The sequence below is a fragment of the Coturnix japonica genome, chromosome 1 (genome assembly GCF_054131305.1).
Source record: "Coturnix japonica strain WE chromosome 1, WE-NBRP24, whole genome shotgun sequence".
In the NCBI taxonomy this organism is placed as follows: Eukaryota; Metazoa; Chordata; class Aves; order Galliformes; family Phasianidae; genus Coturnix; species Coturnix japonica.
The window spans coordinates 84916536-84934750 of NC_140663.1; the positions used below are offsets into that span (position 1 = coordinate 84916536).

Below are 18215 nucleotides of genomic sequence, written 5' to 3' on the forward strand. Positions count from 1 at the left end.
TGAAATAATTTGTCAGAATTGCCACAGGAGAAAGCTGTGCACTCACACCTGTATCTTAAGAGACTGTGAGAAGGCAAATCTCTCTCTCCTTTACTGAATGTGGATGAAGTACCTTTGAAAGCAGTCTAAATAGCTACCATTGAAGGCCTAAAGCTTCTAAAGATTATATCCTAGTGTCCTCCAAAGAAATGCAGCTCACTAGTGAAATGCAGTCATCCTCAAGCTTTGGTCCCAGGCCACTAAGCTCTGGAAATAAGCAACCCACTTGTAAAGGCAACAAATGAGGCTATTCAGAGAGGCGAATCTCCCAGCAGCCCACTCCTGGCTCAAGGGTTGTCCTTGTAGCTTATTAAATCCAGTAGTGATTTTTCAGGTTTCAGAGCAAGTCAGTTGCTCCAGGTGCATGCAATGCGTATGCTCCCATCTAGACAGGCACTAGTAAGCCCACGTGTGTTGTATTTTCTTGAATGAAAAATGATTTGAGTTTAAAATCAACGCTTTTCATTCTAGGATCAGAGATAGGAACAAGAGATCATAGCTGTTTAAAGTGGTAAAGCTTACTGTGGAAAGTGGGGCTACACAAGAGTGGCAGTGGCATGGTTTATTCATGTGACCTAAAGCTTTTCCCTGCTGTCAGCAGATAGGCCCAAATTGAGAACTGCCCCTGGATAAGCAGGAGAACCTAAGCTACACCACCAAGCTTCTTTCTTTGTGCCCAAAGATTGTAACTCCACATTCTAAGAAGTCCATGGACCTCTATGAGAGAGAAGCATTCACACCAGTATTTGTTATGTTGGGAAAGAAAAGGTGAGAGACACTGTAAAAACAAGAAGCAAGGAGTTTGGGTGATCCATGTTACCATTTTTGACTGCTATTTTTTGTTAAATCCTGATTTAATTTCTGTAGAGAAGCTTGCAACAGCTCAGGGCTGCCATTTCAACAGTGTATCGTCAGTAGATGTTGGCAGGGTTAATAGAACTTATTACCTATGCCTGAAATATTAAGCTGAAATAAAATAAAGAGACCAGCCTGTAATTACATGTTACATTTTCTGATTGGTTTTGGGGACTGCAAATTTGCTAATTGTTTTATCCTGTTTTCCTAAAATGAAGATGATAATATTGCAAACATACCCTAAAATCTCAATGGCTCTGTATAGAGCAAAAACAAACAAATAAAAACAAAATGAAGCCTTCATAGAAGAGAACACTGAATTTTCTGTGAATGGTTTAATGTATGCACAGCTTTAGTTTGGCTATGGATATAAAATGCCTCCTGTAACAAAGAAACTGCTTTTGATTTTTGGTGTGCCAAAAACTCAAGCCAATGCTATGAAAAGGGTGCAGTGTAGAGACTGTAATATCTGATTCATTTTCATGCTATTTTTTTTCATGGAAAGGATTCAGTGTGTTTGTAAAATTTGGTTTTCAAGACATACTGAAGGATGCCAGCTAACTCACTGTATGGAAAATAGATCTCAAGTCAGTGTTGTTGCTCCTTTGTTATTCGATCACTAAGAAAAAATACAGGCACTCATTTTTTCAAAGCTTCGGTTTACTTCACTTAGCCCTAATTAACAAGTGTTTTTGAAGTTATTTGGTGTGAAGGTTTATCTTTTGCACATGCCCGCTTATCCATAACCTCTATGAAGACGGTCTTTTACTGTAGTATCTGAGCATCTCCCCTTATTTTATTGATAGCTTTGAATAACTGGTATTTCATTCAGAATATATGCATATATATATATATGTAATCTTATAACAATTCAAGATTTGCATTGTTTCTGAGGGCCTAAAGGGGAATTTAAATACGTGTGTGGTTTACATTAGAAAGCTGAAAGCAGGAGGATGCTACGTAAATATGGTGAGATCTGTGATTATTCAGTCAGTAAGGAAATTCTGTATTCTGCGCAGTTCATTCAAAGTCTGCACTTGAGACCAAACCAAACTTTCCTTTTCTCTTTTAAATATATTTGCAGGTATTGTTTTTAAAATATTCAGTAGCATTTGCTGTCAGAAAACACAAATACGGGTTGAAATTCATATTAACTCACAAAGTCTTACATCACATTATATTTTCCAAATTTCAGGTAAGAGAAAGTTGCTGTAGATTTGTTTATGCAATATTAATAAAAATGGGGAAATGCTTAAAAACAGTCACACTGTTCTGCGAAACAAACAAACAAACATCTGGGCTCTGCAAAACATTGTCCTATCAGTAGGAATTCAGGTTGGCTGCTTAGGAAGGTGGAACTAGCTGATATATTTGAACCAGATCATTGTCCAGCTTTAACAACACCCACTTTCTTCTAATTGATCTAAGGGAGACCATATGTTCCATGTTTAAGTGCATGTTCCAATGTTAACTTTCCCAAAGTTTCCTAAAGTGTAGGGTGCTGTTTGAGGTTATGTGAAGTTTAGAACAGACTGTAGAAACTCTGAAATCCCACTTACAACTTAATAAATGGTGGAATTTCAAAATAGAAAGTTTTAACAATATTTTTCTCTAAAAACAGAAGCAAACAGCATTATTTCAAATTGCATCCAAGAAATCCTAATTCACATAGAGTCTGCGTAGATACTGAGAAGCTCTTTATTTCAGTCACTGATATAAGTGCAAAGCTGAGAAACGTATGTAAGTATCTGTATATAATCAAATGCATACCATAAAATTTTCCTATTTTTTGCAACAGGATTTTCCATGCTTACATAAAGATTCCTGATCACAGAAAAATTCTTGTCTTGTGGAAGTTCCTTGCTGAAAATTCGTAGGAAAAAGGAATCAGGTCCACACTCAGCACCAAGAATGTCACCATAGTTATGAGGTCAGTAGCCTTACTTTTTAACAGGTGGTTTAATGTAAAAATGCAGCAAATCATACTGGGCTATTTATGTTCTTGAATCCAAACAAACAGTAAAATAATGTCTTTCTTACCTACTTCTAACTTAACTTATACAACAGTTTCCTATCTGCACATATCCTTTCTATTATCTTTCACTACAGTTGATTCTTTTGAAGCAAACATCACCTGATGTTACACCGTGATGTTTTATATTATTTTTAGCCATTGAGAAAATAGTGAAAATTGTATAAGCAGTCATTAGCTAAGGATGATTATTTAAAGCTAAGCTATTAATAAAATCCTTGGACAGGTGGAGGCAGTTAGTAATATCAATTAGTTCTCTCTTGAGATATGAAGTATTCATTTTATAAATTTATTTATTCTCTATATAAAGTTTATTGCCTCTTGAAAAATGGCTTGGTGTTGGGAATACATCTTGCTATTCATTTAGAAGAATGTTCTGCCAATGACATGGACGAGCTTTCAACAGTTTGGGGAAAAAAGAACAAGTGGTTACGTTTTACAAACATGAAGATGAGCCTGAGTGTTGGATTAAGAAAAAGATTAAGAGATGGCTTTGTGGAGATCTTCTGCTCAGGTATTGTGCTTGCTGTGTGGAGATGATAGGTTATCACAGACATTAATAGCAAAGACTGTTTTTTACTGTAATGCCATATTTCTTAGTTTGCTTTCTTTGTTAAAGGTTTTTGTGAACACACAGATAATTTGTTTCCAGCTACTATAAAACAGTTGCCAAGAGTGATAGAATTTCATTGTAGAGGTTTAATTCATCACTCAGGTTGTTTGTCTGGATGTCGCTATGAAAGCTGTATAGCAGAACAAGTATCAGCTGTGACTCATGCAAGGACGGAGATGCTAAAGAATCAAATCTGTTTTATTTTTCCTATGCTTTTGGAAAGTTGCCTTGTGCTCAGTGCTCTGGGATAGAGATGAGCACTCTGATAAAGGTATCTGCCTGCGTGTGCTCAGGCAGGAGTAGCTGGGTAAATCGGCGGCTTTTCTAAGCAACACCAGCTAGGCTGGAAATTGAAAACTGGTATTTATTCAGATGTACTGAAGCCTCTCTTCCATGGAGAAGGTAGCTGTTCCTTTGGACTGAGACAATGCACAGGAAAGTTCTGGAAGAAATAAACTTACTGTTAATAAAACTAACAATAATCTGCTTCTTGTGTTGCTATAATCTGCTTGGTAGATGCCAACTAGCAGAGAATGGTTGGTAGATGCCAACTAGCAGAGAAACTGTGGTAAAACTGGCTAGTTTTTAGAGATGTCAGTTCCATACTTTATATACTATATATTGTTTTTGCTTAGCTTGTAGCTTTAAATGTTATCAGACGAGAAAATGATGGTGTCCTCTGACAAAAGGGATTTTGCACTGTGCTTGAGTGAACTAAGTAAAGGGGGCTTAAAAAAGCAAATTGTAAGCAGTTCCAAGCTGGTGGAGATGGATGGACGGAAAAGAGGAGGCAAACAACAAAAATATGTCACAAGAAAACAGAAAAGGGAAAGATTTCCTCATTCATTTGGTTGAGCAAAAGGTTTTGGAAAGATGGACTCAATGAGACTGCATTTTGCAGGGCAACATATTTCACATAGGCTCGTGGATTGTGGCGTTGCTTGTGATGTATGATGGATTATGTTACGAAAAGGTCAACAAAAATTGCATTTTCCATTTCTGTTCTTCATTTAATTGTTGAAGTCCACAGCTGTGGCTGCGAATATAATTCGTGGTGGGGATGCAGCACCATTATTAGTGTAATCCTCAAGACCAAATTAAACTCAGAGGTGCTGTTTTCATACCTCCTTTCTGTGCTTGCTCCAACTTTCCTTCTGAAAGTTTCCATTTCATAGAATCATAGAATCATTTAGTTGGAAGGGATAATTAAAGGCCATCCAGTGGACCATGACAATTATAGCTCAGTGCTATACAGGTGCTCAAGTGCTAAGTTACTGAAAGTCCCTAAGCTGTTTTATAGTGCAAACTGTGGATATCTCCTGACTTATAGCATCTTTAAGAAAAATGTCCTGATGGAGATTTCCTTAAAAGCTCAGCTTCTGCAGCCACTGTGCAGTCCCAATGATGAGCTTGGCAGGTGAAGGAAAACAGCAGCACCTGGGTGGATAGTTATGTCTCCTTGCAAGATTCTTGCAAAAGCTGTGGAACTATAGCCTGGAGAGTGCTTGGCTGTTCTGGATGGGGAGAAATCCACCTCCAAGAGGGAGCTCTCTTTTGGCCCAAGCATGAAAGAAAGAATGGATTTCAAAGGTTGAAATATCAATGAGCTAAGCTTAGGTTTACCTTTGCCTGCAATGATGCTCTGTAAGGAAAGAGGGGGATTCCCCTCTCCCACTTCCCCAATCACATACAAATTTGAGTTATGCTTATTTAACTTGGAAAGTGGCATAGTATTTTGTTTAAATACTTGCTTCTTCAGGCAGCACACTTGCCAGTACAATGAAAAGCCTCTCCCCAAATGTAACATGTATCTATCTACTCAGATTAAAATGCAATATATCAATTTAAGAGAGAATTTTCAAGCCCTGTTGTGCCAGCATCCCAGCCCAGAAACACTGTGCTTCTCGGTGGGGATTTTAAAAAGAAATCTGGGTGCTAGTTACTAGAGCAGCAATTTTGTGGTAAAGCTGTAAACATAATTCCAACCAGATGCACTAAAATGCTCACCGTGGAGAGAAGGAAACAGATTTGAATGCTTAAAGACAGTAAATGATTCTCATAGTCCCATGCTGTTTGTTTATGCCAATCACTTCACTATTATTGTTTGAGCTTTGTTGTGTTTATTCTGAGAAGATGTTCACTTTTTCCTGAGCAATAATTAAAGAGGGGTATGTATATAGAGAAAATCATTTTATTCCCCATCTTACAAAAAAATCAAACATCTCTTCCCTCTAACCCAAATTTCCTCTTACAAGTGAAGGGAGAGTAGGTGGACAGATCTCTTCCCTGCCGACTCATGTGGAGACTGAACCAGCCCATTACTTAGATGATGGCTTCTGAATTTAGAGGCTGGACAAACATGGTTCTTTTCCCCCTGATCTCACCCTGGAAAATGTAAATGGAATTTTTGGATACTCATACTGACTTAGGGAGCCATTTCAGACTTTCTCCTGTGGCATGGAACTACATTTAAAAGCTGTACAGTTTTATAAAAGAAGCACTGATCAAAATGTAAGTTGACAGATTTGGCTGCTGTCCCACTGCTGGCAATTGGTTTTATTTAACATTTCAGCTTTCTCACCTATAAATTTCAAGCAACATCTCTGGGGTCAATAGGTAAAACAATAGTGTTTAGATAAGAGGAGATACTGAAGGGTGAGGTGGTATTATACCACGATGGTTGTTCCTTTACCATGAAGGTACACTTTTCAGGTTTATCACTGTTGGATAATGATTAATCAAGTTGTGTGGATTAATTTTTATTTGGGGTTATTATGTATGTTCCAAAAGAATAATAAATTTTAAATGTTATTTGAGATTTCAGAATTAAATCTGTCTCATATTTCAAATAACTTTAAATGACCTTCAGACAGAACCAGTCAGTGGTTTGAATATGCTAATGAAATCACTTTGCTTGCAGGATGTTTTTTTTGGTAATGAAACTCAAAACTACTGACCATGTTGAGCTGATGATGTTTGTCTATCTAATACACTAATATTCATCAATGCAGTGTGTGCAGGCAAAGTTCAGATATGAATATAGATGACTAGAATTTTCTGGGAGTTCATATAATAATCTCTTTTAGGTATTGATCTTTTTAACAACCTGATGACCTTTATCTTACACTGATACTGAAAGAAAGCAGAATTATTTTATCACTTGGCTCTGTGACTGCAAAGATAATTGAGTTCTCATTACTAATCATTTTAGCAAATTAGAAATTCCAATTTAGAGCAGACCTTGCTGGCTGTACTTGTATTGAGTAGTGTTTCCTGGAGTATTTTGGGAGCATTTGCTGCTTAATGTGCTCAGTGAAGATATCAAAATCTGGCCTTAATTTTTTATTTTTTTTTTTCATTTATTTCAGAATCCAGTTTTGCTTTTTTGTCTTACTTGTATCTGCCATTTTAATGAGGCTGAACTTAGTTGAGTATATGTAATTTTTCAGGATGAAGCATGATCATTATAGTTATCTTAGTACAAAAGAGAAAAATGTATTTGTGTTGACTCTGAACTAACATGTTAGTGTTGTTTTAAAAATATAAGGCAGTAACCTTGAAAGATTCAAATTAAATTAAAAACATCCACATACTTCACCTTTACTTCAATTTTATGCCTTTGTTGCTGTAAGTCTTACTGAGTAACACTGGAATCCTATCAAGCCAACCCAAATTATCACAAATTTGGATTAATCCCAAAAGTATGAATGTTTTATGCTACAGTTTCTATAGCAGCTTTCCTGCTACACGTTATTCCATATAAATATATTCCATATACTGCTGATTAAAAAAAATATATCTATAAATATATATTCTAATGCAATTCCCAAAAATGTAAGTAAAATATGATCTGAAATATTTATAAAAATTATTGCAGATGCCCAGAGCATTAGATGAGGCTTTTAATGTAATTGTTTCTGAAATTCTTGGTGACTCTTCATTGAAGCTGAAATATTCTACATAAACTCATTGACTTTGTAATGAGTAATAACTGAAATAAAGAAGTTTATTATTTTATTCAAAAACTGCTGCAAGTGAACATGCTGTCATTCTGGTTTTAGTTTTGAAATGACTTTATATGTGAAAAAGGGTATGTGGTGGTTACAAAGCACTTTCTGGAGAGAGTTTAACTAAATGAGGGATTGGCTAGAAGATTTGTTCTGGCAAGCTTTCTCTCTAACTTCTTACTCATTTACAATACATAGTTTACCCAAATGTGCTTCAGCTAGCCCTTTTGCACTTAGTTGCTTTGTCTCTTCAGGGGATAAAGGGACATGTCTAGAACATTTCAAACCCAGTCTTGGTCAATTCTGCATCTTTTATTGTTCTTGTTTTGTGTATTTATTTAGTTACTTTAATTTTGACTGTGGGTTTTTTTGTTTGTTACGTTGATGATTTTTTTTAATTTTTTTTTAAACTTTCTGACTTTTTTATTATTAACAGTGCATCTGGGAAGAAACTGTTTTGCTAGCAATAAGTACACTAAGAAGCAGGGGATGTATAAATGTTCCATATGTACTAAACCGTTTTGGGATATATGAGGAGACACTAAAGTACAAGTGATTAGAATTCATTTCTATGCTGTATACCTTTTAAATGTTCAGGTTTTCCAATCATTTTACTATCCAGCACACACAGACATAGGTATCTACCATATTCAATGTTTATGTGTATTCACAAAAGCTTTTTTGAAAACAATGTTTTCTATTTATTTGGATACATAAAAAACATATTTATGTATAAGTATATATATCAATATGAAAAAGTGTCATACTTATATTGTATTTCACAAGGATACAATGTTTTGTAATATAAAAATCAACTCTGGGAAAGGACTAATGATCTGCATACTGTAGCAAAGGCCTGGTTTACATGATAAAAGCTTGTTGGTATTACAGGCACCCTTTCCAAAGTGATGTAAGAAAATTTGAGTAAGGTCATTAGAAAAGGAATAAGAGCTCTATCTTGAAAGTGAAAAGCTTCTCAAATGAAAAACTACTTGGAAATATAGACTTATATGCTACTGAAAAGGAAGTTCTGAATTACTTGAAAATGAGTCAGACATTATTTATCTGAAGTTTAAACTTGGCTTTTAACAAATGTTAATTTTTTACTAGTGGTAGTATGTTAATTATTAAAGATGTTAACTATATCTACTTTTTCACATACTTGGCTAAACGGATGGCTGGTATTAGTCCACTGACTGGGTCCAGTCCTGGCTGTGTGTAGCCTGTTGCCACACTGCTTTCACTAGAATTGCAGTGTAAGGGCCATGGGCTAGCAATCTGATTTAGTTCTTGATTTAGAGGCTGGCAACCCTGCCTGCAGCAATGGGGTTGGAACCTGATGATCCCTGAGGTCCCTTCAAACCCAAGTCATCCTATGATTCCATGATTCACTGCCATGCAGGGTCTCTCTCTGTACAGCAACCTGTCTGCAATATATGTAATATTTTAGACTAACTGAGAACATAGAACACACCAGTGGAACTTGTGTATCTATGCTATTTAAGTTTGCAAGACTTATCTCCCAGACTAAATGTAGGTTAGTATGCTCCCTAGCAGTGTTCAGTTGTTCTCTGAGAGCCGTGGGAACACCGCCACTCCCTGCTGGTAACAGATCGTGCCTGTGCCGCACATTCAGAGAATCTTTTCTGTGGGGACGATCTAATGTAAGGGCAGGTGGCTTGGAGAAACAAATAATCTTACTTTCTTTTTGCTCTTTAGCAAGTCATCTTGCTTGCTTTAAATTGGGCTTTAGGGCTATTGTTTGCTGTAATGCAATTACACGTGTTTTACTCAGACTCCAGTGAGCCAGAATTTGGCAACAAGACCTGATAAGCCTTCTGTGTATCTTTAAAAGTGAACTGCATTGTGTTAGTCCCTGGGAAAGTGTCTTCCATGATAATTTGTAATCCTTCTTCCCCATCATTTGTGGATGAAACCATCCATGGTGTGTACACTGACAGTCAATTGACATTTTAGAAGAGACGACAGATCTTTTTTTTTCTATGCACAGGGTTTGTACTCAAAGATGTCTTTCTCATTTACTGTGTGGGAAGTAAACCTTGAATTCACGAAAGCCTTCTTTCTATTTCATATTTTAATGGCACATAAATATAGTGATTTCAGTGAAATGTCTTTCTGGATCGGAAAATTCTGGGGAAGAGCTGTGTAAATATGTAGACCTGTAGAGCAGTTGTATACTACAGTAAGTATAAAAATCTTTCAAAAATGCTGAAGTGTATGTGACTATATCACTGAAGTTTGTTTGTATCCCAATGTATTAAATGCTTGGTAGATCATGTTCTACCAAGTGGACACAGGGAGAGGAGGAGATGTGCATATTCTCTCCCAGTATGGATCTTTTAGTCTGTATGTACATAGAATGGCCTCCATTATGTTGTGATGATGCATACAATTTTGTGCAGGCAGAGCTTGAATGCAGAACAGTTACACAAGATTTCTCAGCTTAGCATGACTGCTGAGCAGTGCGGCGTGTGCCAGGAGTTAAGTGATTTAAGGTAATGACCGACACAGGGGTAGGATACAACTGAAAGCTTGAGAAGAGTTGAAATTATTTGAAAATCTGGAGCACAACTGGAGAATGTTCAATCCACTTTTATATCTCATAGGCACAATAGATCATTACTGGCAAAATAGAAACAAGTCCAAAAGTATTTTTCTTCTTTAAATTTAAGTTACAGTTTTATCCAACTCATTGGAAACTAGCCATGAATTTAAAGCCAGGAAGTTATCTACTCTGAATAGAAATAAAACATATAACAGGAATTTTTGCATGCAGGGTAACAATGATGAAAACTGTTATAGTACCAAAAAAGTAACAGTTAAATTGATCTCCCCACCAGATGTGCATTAAAAGCAGAAGTGAGGATTACTTCTAAAAGAACTGGAGTTTCTCAAGAATGCATTGTTGATATGTGTACGTGTGTGCCTCTTAAGAGTGTAAATGTGCATATGGGTGATTATTTGAAAGGATAATGTTTCAGCATCAGGATTATTGTAGTGATTATATTTATACAGACTTCCAGCTCTACAAGCTCTTAGTTTAAACAAGCCTTATATCTGCAGCTTTTCTCTAGTACAGAATTTCCAACAGGCTCCAAATGCAGTTAAAGCAGACAGGCTGTGCAGATAGATTCCGCATCCCATAGAAACAGAAGTTGTTAGCATTTTCTTCTTGAAGGTATTTGTATTTATGCATGTTCTCTGGGCAACTAAAAAGGAGTTTCCAGCATGTGGATATTATTTAGTAGAAGATGCTGGAGACCAAACAACATGAAAGAATGAATGATGCTACTGAGACCCACACTGTGTCTGGTTTCCTTTGCAGTAATGCGGTACTTGGCAGAGGTGTTAATCAGCATGTGGTTGTCTCTTGAGCACAGAGAAACTGTGCTCCTGTGGAGCAAAATTTCTCTGCTTTCTGATAGCCAGTCCTGGGAATTTACGGAAGAAAAGCTACCTCTGAGCTGAGAAAACCACATGTAAGGACCTTTCTGCCATGAAAACAAAAGACATAATTCTATCTAAACATAAACTTTAAAGGGCTTCTGAAATGTCTCTTCAGTATTTTGAGATCCAATCAGAACAGATATAGGGGGGTGGGGGGGAAGAGCCAGTCTTCTGCTGTGAAGTAAAAATTAAAGATTATTTAAGGAAATAAATGAAGGTGATTTCTGTATTATCCAATAATGGACAGTGTATTAGATGCCTGTCATTAAAATTTTATTTATTTATTTATCTATCTATCTATTTATTTATTTATTTATTTATTTTTCCTAGTGCTCCTTACAGAAATAGTAGCCACTTGGAAGACCAGTTTCAACTGCAGACTCAGAATAGAGCAGATGGTCTTTGCTGGGATATGTACCAACATCTTATCACAATCATGTTGGAGAATGAGGTCTTTGTCTCAGGGCAGAATGCTACCTTCATGTTTTTATGACACTCATAAGTGTAACAAAGTGTGAGAAAGACAAAAACTCTTTTGGTTGGTGGCTGCAGGTCTGAAACTGCTGCCAGAAATCCTCAGCTGAATGATAATACTTTCATTTTTAAGTCCTTGAAGACAACTCATAAATGAAGGCCTCTGGGTGTTAGTGGCTTCCAAGTATATTGTGTAGTCCATTTCTGTGTGTGCACTGAGGTCTTTCTTATTTATTAAGCACTCTCTCACCAGAAAAGAACACATTCATTTAGTTACCATAATCTTCCCAAACTTGGGTTGCTGAGTGCTGAGATTCAGATGCTTCTTCAGATTTATGAGGGTAATAGCAATTCATACAGTTCTATTCTTCATTTTGAGATCTGTCCAAAGAATGCCGTTTGGAGAGCAGACAGATGTAAGTGATATATTGAAGAGAGATGGGGTATTTCTGCTCTAAGACTATAGATAAGTTGTTGCATCTTGATGATTTCTGAGAAGAAAAGAAAATGTTTTGGGAAGTCTTTACAGTCCTGTGAAATTAAGAATGAAAATCAAACTAAAAACCATGACCCTGGGTCTTCAATTTGTGTTCTACCAGCCTGGAAGAGCCTCGGTCTTCCATGAGTGTATTCAGAAGGGAGAAACTGCTTTTTGTCGAATCTTGGAACTTCCCCAGCCCCAAACTCTTCTTCCTTCTTGACACAGGAGAGGAGCCCTGTATCATTCCTTTTGCTTATTATTAGCATGCTTGTGCTGATGAGAACTATTGATCATAGGTGGACTACTGATCTTGATGATTCTGTAGGTCTTTTCCAACCTTAGTGATTCTGTGATTCTATGATTCTTCTGGCCAGAAATGAGAGTCATAGATTCACAGGGTGTTTTTTGTTGGAAGAAACCTCGAAGGCTATCTTTTTCTAGTCTCCCTGCCATGAGCAGGAGCACTTCCACTAGACTGTGTTACTCAGAGCATCACCCAGTCTGGTCTTTGACACTTCTGATGATGATGTCATTGGACAAAACCCTGGCACTGTTTTGTGAAATATCAGAGTAGCAGTCAGGAGGCCCTTCTCAGATCCATGTGACCCCATGACCTCCTAAAACTATCAGAAGAATATCTGTTACTGCAGATCCAGATGGGTTAGGAAGAGCAAATACTTGTGTGGAAAAACACATCTGCTGTCAGAGAGAATTTAAAGCTGACCATGAAATTACAGAGTCACAGAGTAATTTTCTTTAAGTGAGTCTGAAATCTAATTAAACAGCTGAGCATGGCTAACATGTTAGGGATTCATCACGAAGGAATTCTTCTTGGCAGAATAAAAATAATAGCAGGTTTCACAGTTACAACCACAGAAGATTGTAGCAAAGCTTTAAGAGAGGTTCCATTTTTGTTGGAATTGACTTCCTTTGCTCTGTCTGACGAGTGTGAAATTTGTCAAATACCTAGTCTGGATATTCAGAAATCTCAAAAATGCCATCAAATAACTAAAAAAAATATGACTAAAGGCACAGTCTTAATGAAGAAATTAAAATAAAAATAAGAAAGTTGTTGGTTATAACGAGAAATAGGCAATGTTACATGAACATATTCTAAAAATCCAAGTAATTCCACATTGTGAAATATAACACTGTAGTGAAATGGCAAATTTATTTGAGAAGGTGATTGGGTTGATGTCACAAAACAACTCTTTTCTGTACTCTAACGATAAGTTCACTGTCTCAGGATTGCTGGTTGCATGTATTTTCCAAGTTTCTGTGGGTCAATACCCTTCATGAACCTACTGACATCTCTTCTAACAATCTGTACATGTCTCTAAAGATCAAAGAATAAGCAGGTCTCCTGATCACAGGAAGAAATGGTAATCTGGCAGTGAGCTCCATCTTTCACCTGAGGACAAGTCACAGCTTCTCTGAATCTATTTGTGAGTTTCCAGTAGAAATTTTACAGTTTATTGACTTTCAGTTATGTATAGCACTTTGGTAAGTGTGACAAGATCTACCATTGGAGCTTTGAAATTATTTATGTCATAAGAGGGAAATACTATTTCAGAGCTGTTTGTAAGGTTTATTTATTTTGATATGTAATTTATTATTACATATCAAAAACAATGTCAGTGCTGTTGACTTTGCCTTAGTTTCCTTCTGTGCATTGTCCTGATCTGAAAATTTCATGTGTTCCAAATACATGCTCAGCTGAATGAAATGCTAGACTTTAAGGCTCAGTTCTCATTCATTAGTTAACATAATGTGCATATCAGTTCTCAGACTTCAATATACATAGAGCCAAGCCCAAACTAATACAAATGACATTTCATTTATTGGCATTATCTTCCATAATGTCATAATTACTACTTCAAGGTTTTTGTAAATTTTGAAATGAAGATGTGCATATATGGATAGTAGTTATGAACTTAGAGCTTCACCTCTGCTAAAGCACATATGCAATTTGCTATATGCTGTAATTCTGAAATTTCTCAACACTCATAAACACAGCCTTTCACAAAATAGAAAGATAATATCAAGAATTCTGCATGGAAAAACAAAAAGCAAAAAACAAAGACAAAAACAACCTGATAAAATATATGATCTCTGCTATGCATGCAACACATGTGAAGTCTGTTCCACCAGAATCCTACTTCAGGTATTTGAGCCAGTCTGGAATACCAAAGAAGGTTTATGCTCAAAGTATTGTAATCTTTATGTTCAGACCATCTTTAGTTACAAAAATAAATAAATAAATAAATAATAGTACAAAAAACATAATTCAAATCAATACATTTTACCTCCTAAACAGTAAAGTAAATGACATGGACCATCTGCTTCATTTTTCAGCCTGTCATACACATAGAATATATGACTCTGGTGTACTGCAGTGATTTTTCATCATTTACTGGTTAATATGAATGCTCTTCACTACTACTCTGAAGTCATTCCAGTCTCGTAACAGCAAATCACTGAAACAGTGAGTTATGTTTTGAAAAATATTCAGCTTTTACTTGGTATCTAGTACAATTAAAGGCCAGAACACTCTGTATGAGACTGTAGATGCTGTGGTAATATAAATTAGCAATAGGAGCTGTGAATGAATTTTATGTATTACTATGGGTTTTTCCAAGAGTTTATGTTAGATAAACATTTAGCAGATCTTGCTTAAGTAAAGCTATCTGCTCAGCAGTTTCTTCTTTGACAGAGTTTCCCCATATTGTGCATCTGTTATTTATACTTGTATGACAAGACAAGTGATCACTGTTGGGAATTAAGCTAACTTGGAGTATTTTGCTATAACTCTTGACTTCTGCAGACTTTTGATTGAGCTCTCAGCCAGGTTGTCTTCCACACAATTGTATGGATGAGATTCCAGGGGCAGGTGTTAACTGTGGAAACCTACTTAGTATTAAACGTACCTGTCTGATGGCTACCGAGTTTGGAGACAACGCTTTTATATATCTTTTTCTGGTCATTGTTCTTCACAAAAGACCTAATTGAAAATATCTGTCAAATCGTGTCTCTGGTTTCCCTCTTCTTCTCCCCCCGCTAATTGGACATGTATTATGTTTGTGTGGGAAGGAAGGAGGCTCTATAGCAGGACGGCAATATTGCTGGGAAAAGAACATTAAAATGGATAAAGGGATTTTCTAGTGGTATAAATACCTGCACACGACCTCTCTGTTCTCTGGAGTCCTTCTGTATATGTATATACAAGTGCAAAGATTGGAGTAGAGTTGGAGCTGCCGTTAATCGCTCAGGACCTGTTCAGTTAGAAAAAGGGGAAAGGTGGCTCTTTGCCTTTCACCTGTTTGAGGGCATGACTTGCCAAGCATTTGCTTCATCCGACAATTTTGTACCCTTGAATTCTGACTCTCCTCCCTCCCTGCCTCTGATAATGCATCACAGCGCAGCAGAGTGCCTGCCCGTTTCTAACCATGCGACCAATGTTGTCTCCACAGGTACTTTTTAAAAATAATATTGCTCTCTGTAACGCTCATTTGTAGTGCTTTTAGATTATATTTGTGCATCAAGTTTTACAATATTTAAAGTTTTTGATATCAGTGCTATGCTACTTTAAAGTGGAAGCATTTTCACAAAGCTGCATCATGCATAAATCAGGAACACGCTAAATGCTTTCATTTCAGCCAAATTTTAACTTTCTCCCAGTTTATTAAAATATTAGGCTAAAATCAGTCACTATAGTAACTCAGAACAGGTTTAATGCTGACATCTTTTTTTTTGTGCCTACATAGTCTTCAGTGGTGTCATGTAAATATTTTAAAGTCTGTTTTCTGTGCAACTGCAAATTTTGATCATATAAATTACTTTAGATAGAAAATAGATATAAAGCAGGTTGTAATATTACTCATGGGAGCTTTCAAGAAGGGAGAGGAAAAAAAACAAATTACCTCCTGAATAAAATAACATCTAATGTTCAAAACTGGTGACAGAAATCTTATCTACATTTTGGAAATTTGTGTTTGCGTGTATAATCCAAATAATTGCATTTAAACAATAAAGTACCAGAGATGGGGAGACAGTTTTTTTTTGCAGCCTCAGATCTTCTGGAGTGGTATTCTGCAATACAGGAGTTACTGAAAACTTTCAGGAATATAAATCGCTTTGATTTATTTGAATCTACGTAAAGGTAAGAGCTTTACTGGAAACCCCCAGAAGAATCTGTTTGCTGAAATGCATTGGAAATAAAATATTTTAACAATATGAAAAAGCATGTAAATAATGAAAACTGAGCATCGGTAATACATAATGCAATCTCATACTCCAGTCAGGAAGCTCAAAATATCGTAACTCAGTTTTTGGGTAGTGGTAGAAGTAGGGAATAATAGAATTAAAATTTTGTTTGAGGCCATAATAATTAATCTGTATCATAGCAGTGTTTTCTATATTGTTTATTTATCCATCTTGTTCTGATCTACAAAAAATATATGGGGTGACAATCAGTGCTACAAAAAGCATCCACAGGTGTGTTTTAGGTTTTCCATACTTAGTAGTTAGAATTCAAGGACCACAGTTATCGGTGGAATTTTCTTCACAGCCTCACATCTAGCAGGTGACCATCTGAGAACAGAAGTGACAGAAGGTGCTGCTTACAGTGAGTAAGCTTACAGAATTTCATAAGTAGATCCAGAAATTGCATTAAATAATGCCATTTTGGTGGAAACAGATAAAGAAAACTTGTGCAAAACAGTAGAAACAGAGAATTTTGAATAATGATGTATCTTAAATGTAGAAATTTATTAAACAGCATGCAGTATTCCTCCATTATTAAATAAAGATGAGTATACTCCTGTTCAAGAAGTATACTGCATCATATATTTAATATTCTGCAGTATCCTCTGCAGTTAAGTTGATATTATTTAATTCAAATATCATCTTCCTCCCTACCTTGTATTAAATCCTTATTAGTCCGTTGAAAATGGCAATTTTAAGCATAAAATTATATTGATTATGGATTATGAAATAATAATAGAAAAAGAAACACCTACAAGTAAGCACCTAGATATTATATCAATGGAAAAGCTGTATTGCTCTACATGCATGGGAATTATTAACTCAATCTCTCTTTTGGATGAGCTTGCAGTTGTACAGGTATGACTGTTCCAGTAGCGTTTGTATATGTAAAAGTGTAAATGGCATTTTACAGCTATGATCACTGTTCTAAAAGAACAGATACTAATCCCTAATTAATCATATTGCTCTGAACAACTGGAATGTGTGATGTGAACTTCAGCTTCTCACATTCACAAATATGAATTTACAATATTACAATGGTTGTTAGAGGGGATTGTATGTATTTCTGCTGCCTACTTACACATGAAAAACAACCATGTATTTTGCAATGAGCAACAAATTGTCCAATTTTTCAGGCACTGGGAGATTGCTGAGCATAGGCCTGAAATACCCATCTCTTCATCTCACTGCGCTATAAACTGCTGACTTTTGCTCTGCAGAGATTTCCAGATGGTTATGTCCTAGAGTAAATGTTTACAGGAGAACTATATACAAGGATATTGTCCAACTCTGAACTGAAAGGATGTATCTTGAATCCTCATGCGTTTTCTTACCAGTCCCGTCTGTTTTGTCTTTGATCCAAACTCCCAAATGTTCCCATCTCCATTTTGCCATGATGACTTTGGGAAACATGTCAGCAGGACTTCACTACTCTGTGCCCTCCTGTCACTATGGAAACCAACCCTCTACCTATGGGGTGATGGCAGGTAAGAGGCAGCCTCAATTGAATGAGCTATTAGCATAATGAATTTGGTCAAATTTCCTTTAAGTTCAGAACAGTTGTTTAAAGACAGGACTGGAGTTAAGGCACTACAGAAGAGGTTATCAAATTAGTGTTCAGTGTTTTAAACTTAAAACTCTGTATCTCAGCACTCTGTGTCTTACTTCTTTCTTTAAGACAGGGGCAGTGTTGCTCTTTTCGCTTAACTATGACCTCTTTGCCTTTAAAGGGATCAGGAATTACTTATCTGATAGACCAATATCTGGGGTCCTGGATCCTACTCTTTCATTTGTCTCCAGATACCAGGATCAAATGGGAAAAACAAAGCAATGAGTCTACACAATGTTTACTGAAGCTACTGTTAGCTGCCATATTTCTGTTATAAAGATGTCAAGGCAAATATTCTGTGCCTAAGATGATCTAATGTGTATAGAATCATAGTATAAGTAGTATCATGAACAGTAACCTTGTATTTAATAACA

The 18215-nt window shown here is 36.3% G+C and overlaps 1 protein-coding gene across 5 annotated transcripts in view; it reads left to right on the forward strand.

Moving 5' to 3' along the window:
- The first annotated feature begins 2692 nt into the window (after positions 1 to 2692).
- The window catches only part of POU1F1 (POU class 1 homeobox 1), a 28227-nt gene continuing 12704 nt past the window's right edge, over positions 2693 to 18215 (forward strand). Inside the window, exons 1-2 of one of the 5 annotated variants that reach the window (XM_085527274.1) lie at positions 2693 to 2824; positions 17654 to 17719. In XM_085527274.1, coding sequence (XP_085383400.1) covers positions 17713 to 17719 — 7 coding nt within the window. In that variant the 5' untranslated portion in view covers positions 2693 to 2824; positions 17654 to 17712. Of the gene's footprint in view, positions 2825 to 3256; positions 3441 to 15167; positions 15440 to 17650; positions 17720 to 18215 lie in introns of those variants that run through there. The other 4 variants (XM_085527258.1, XM_085527262.1, XM_085527267.1 and 1 more) reach the window with 4 other exon arrangements.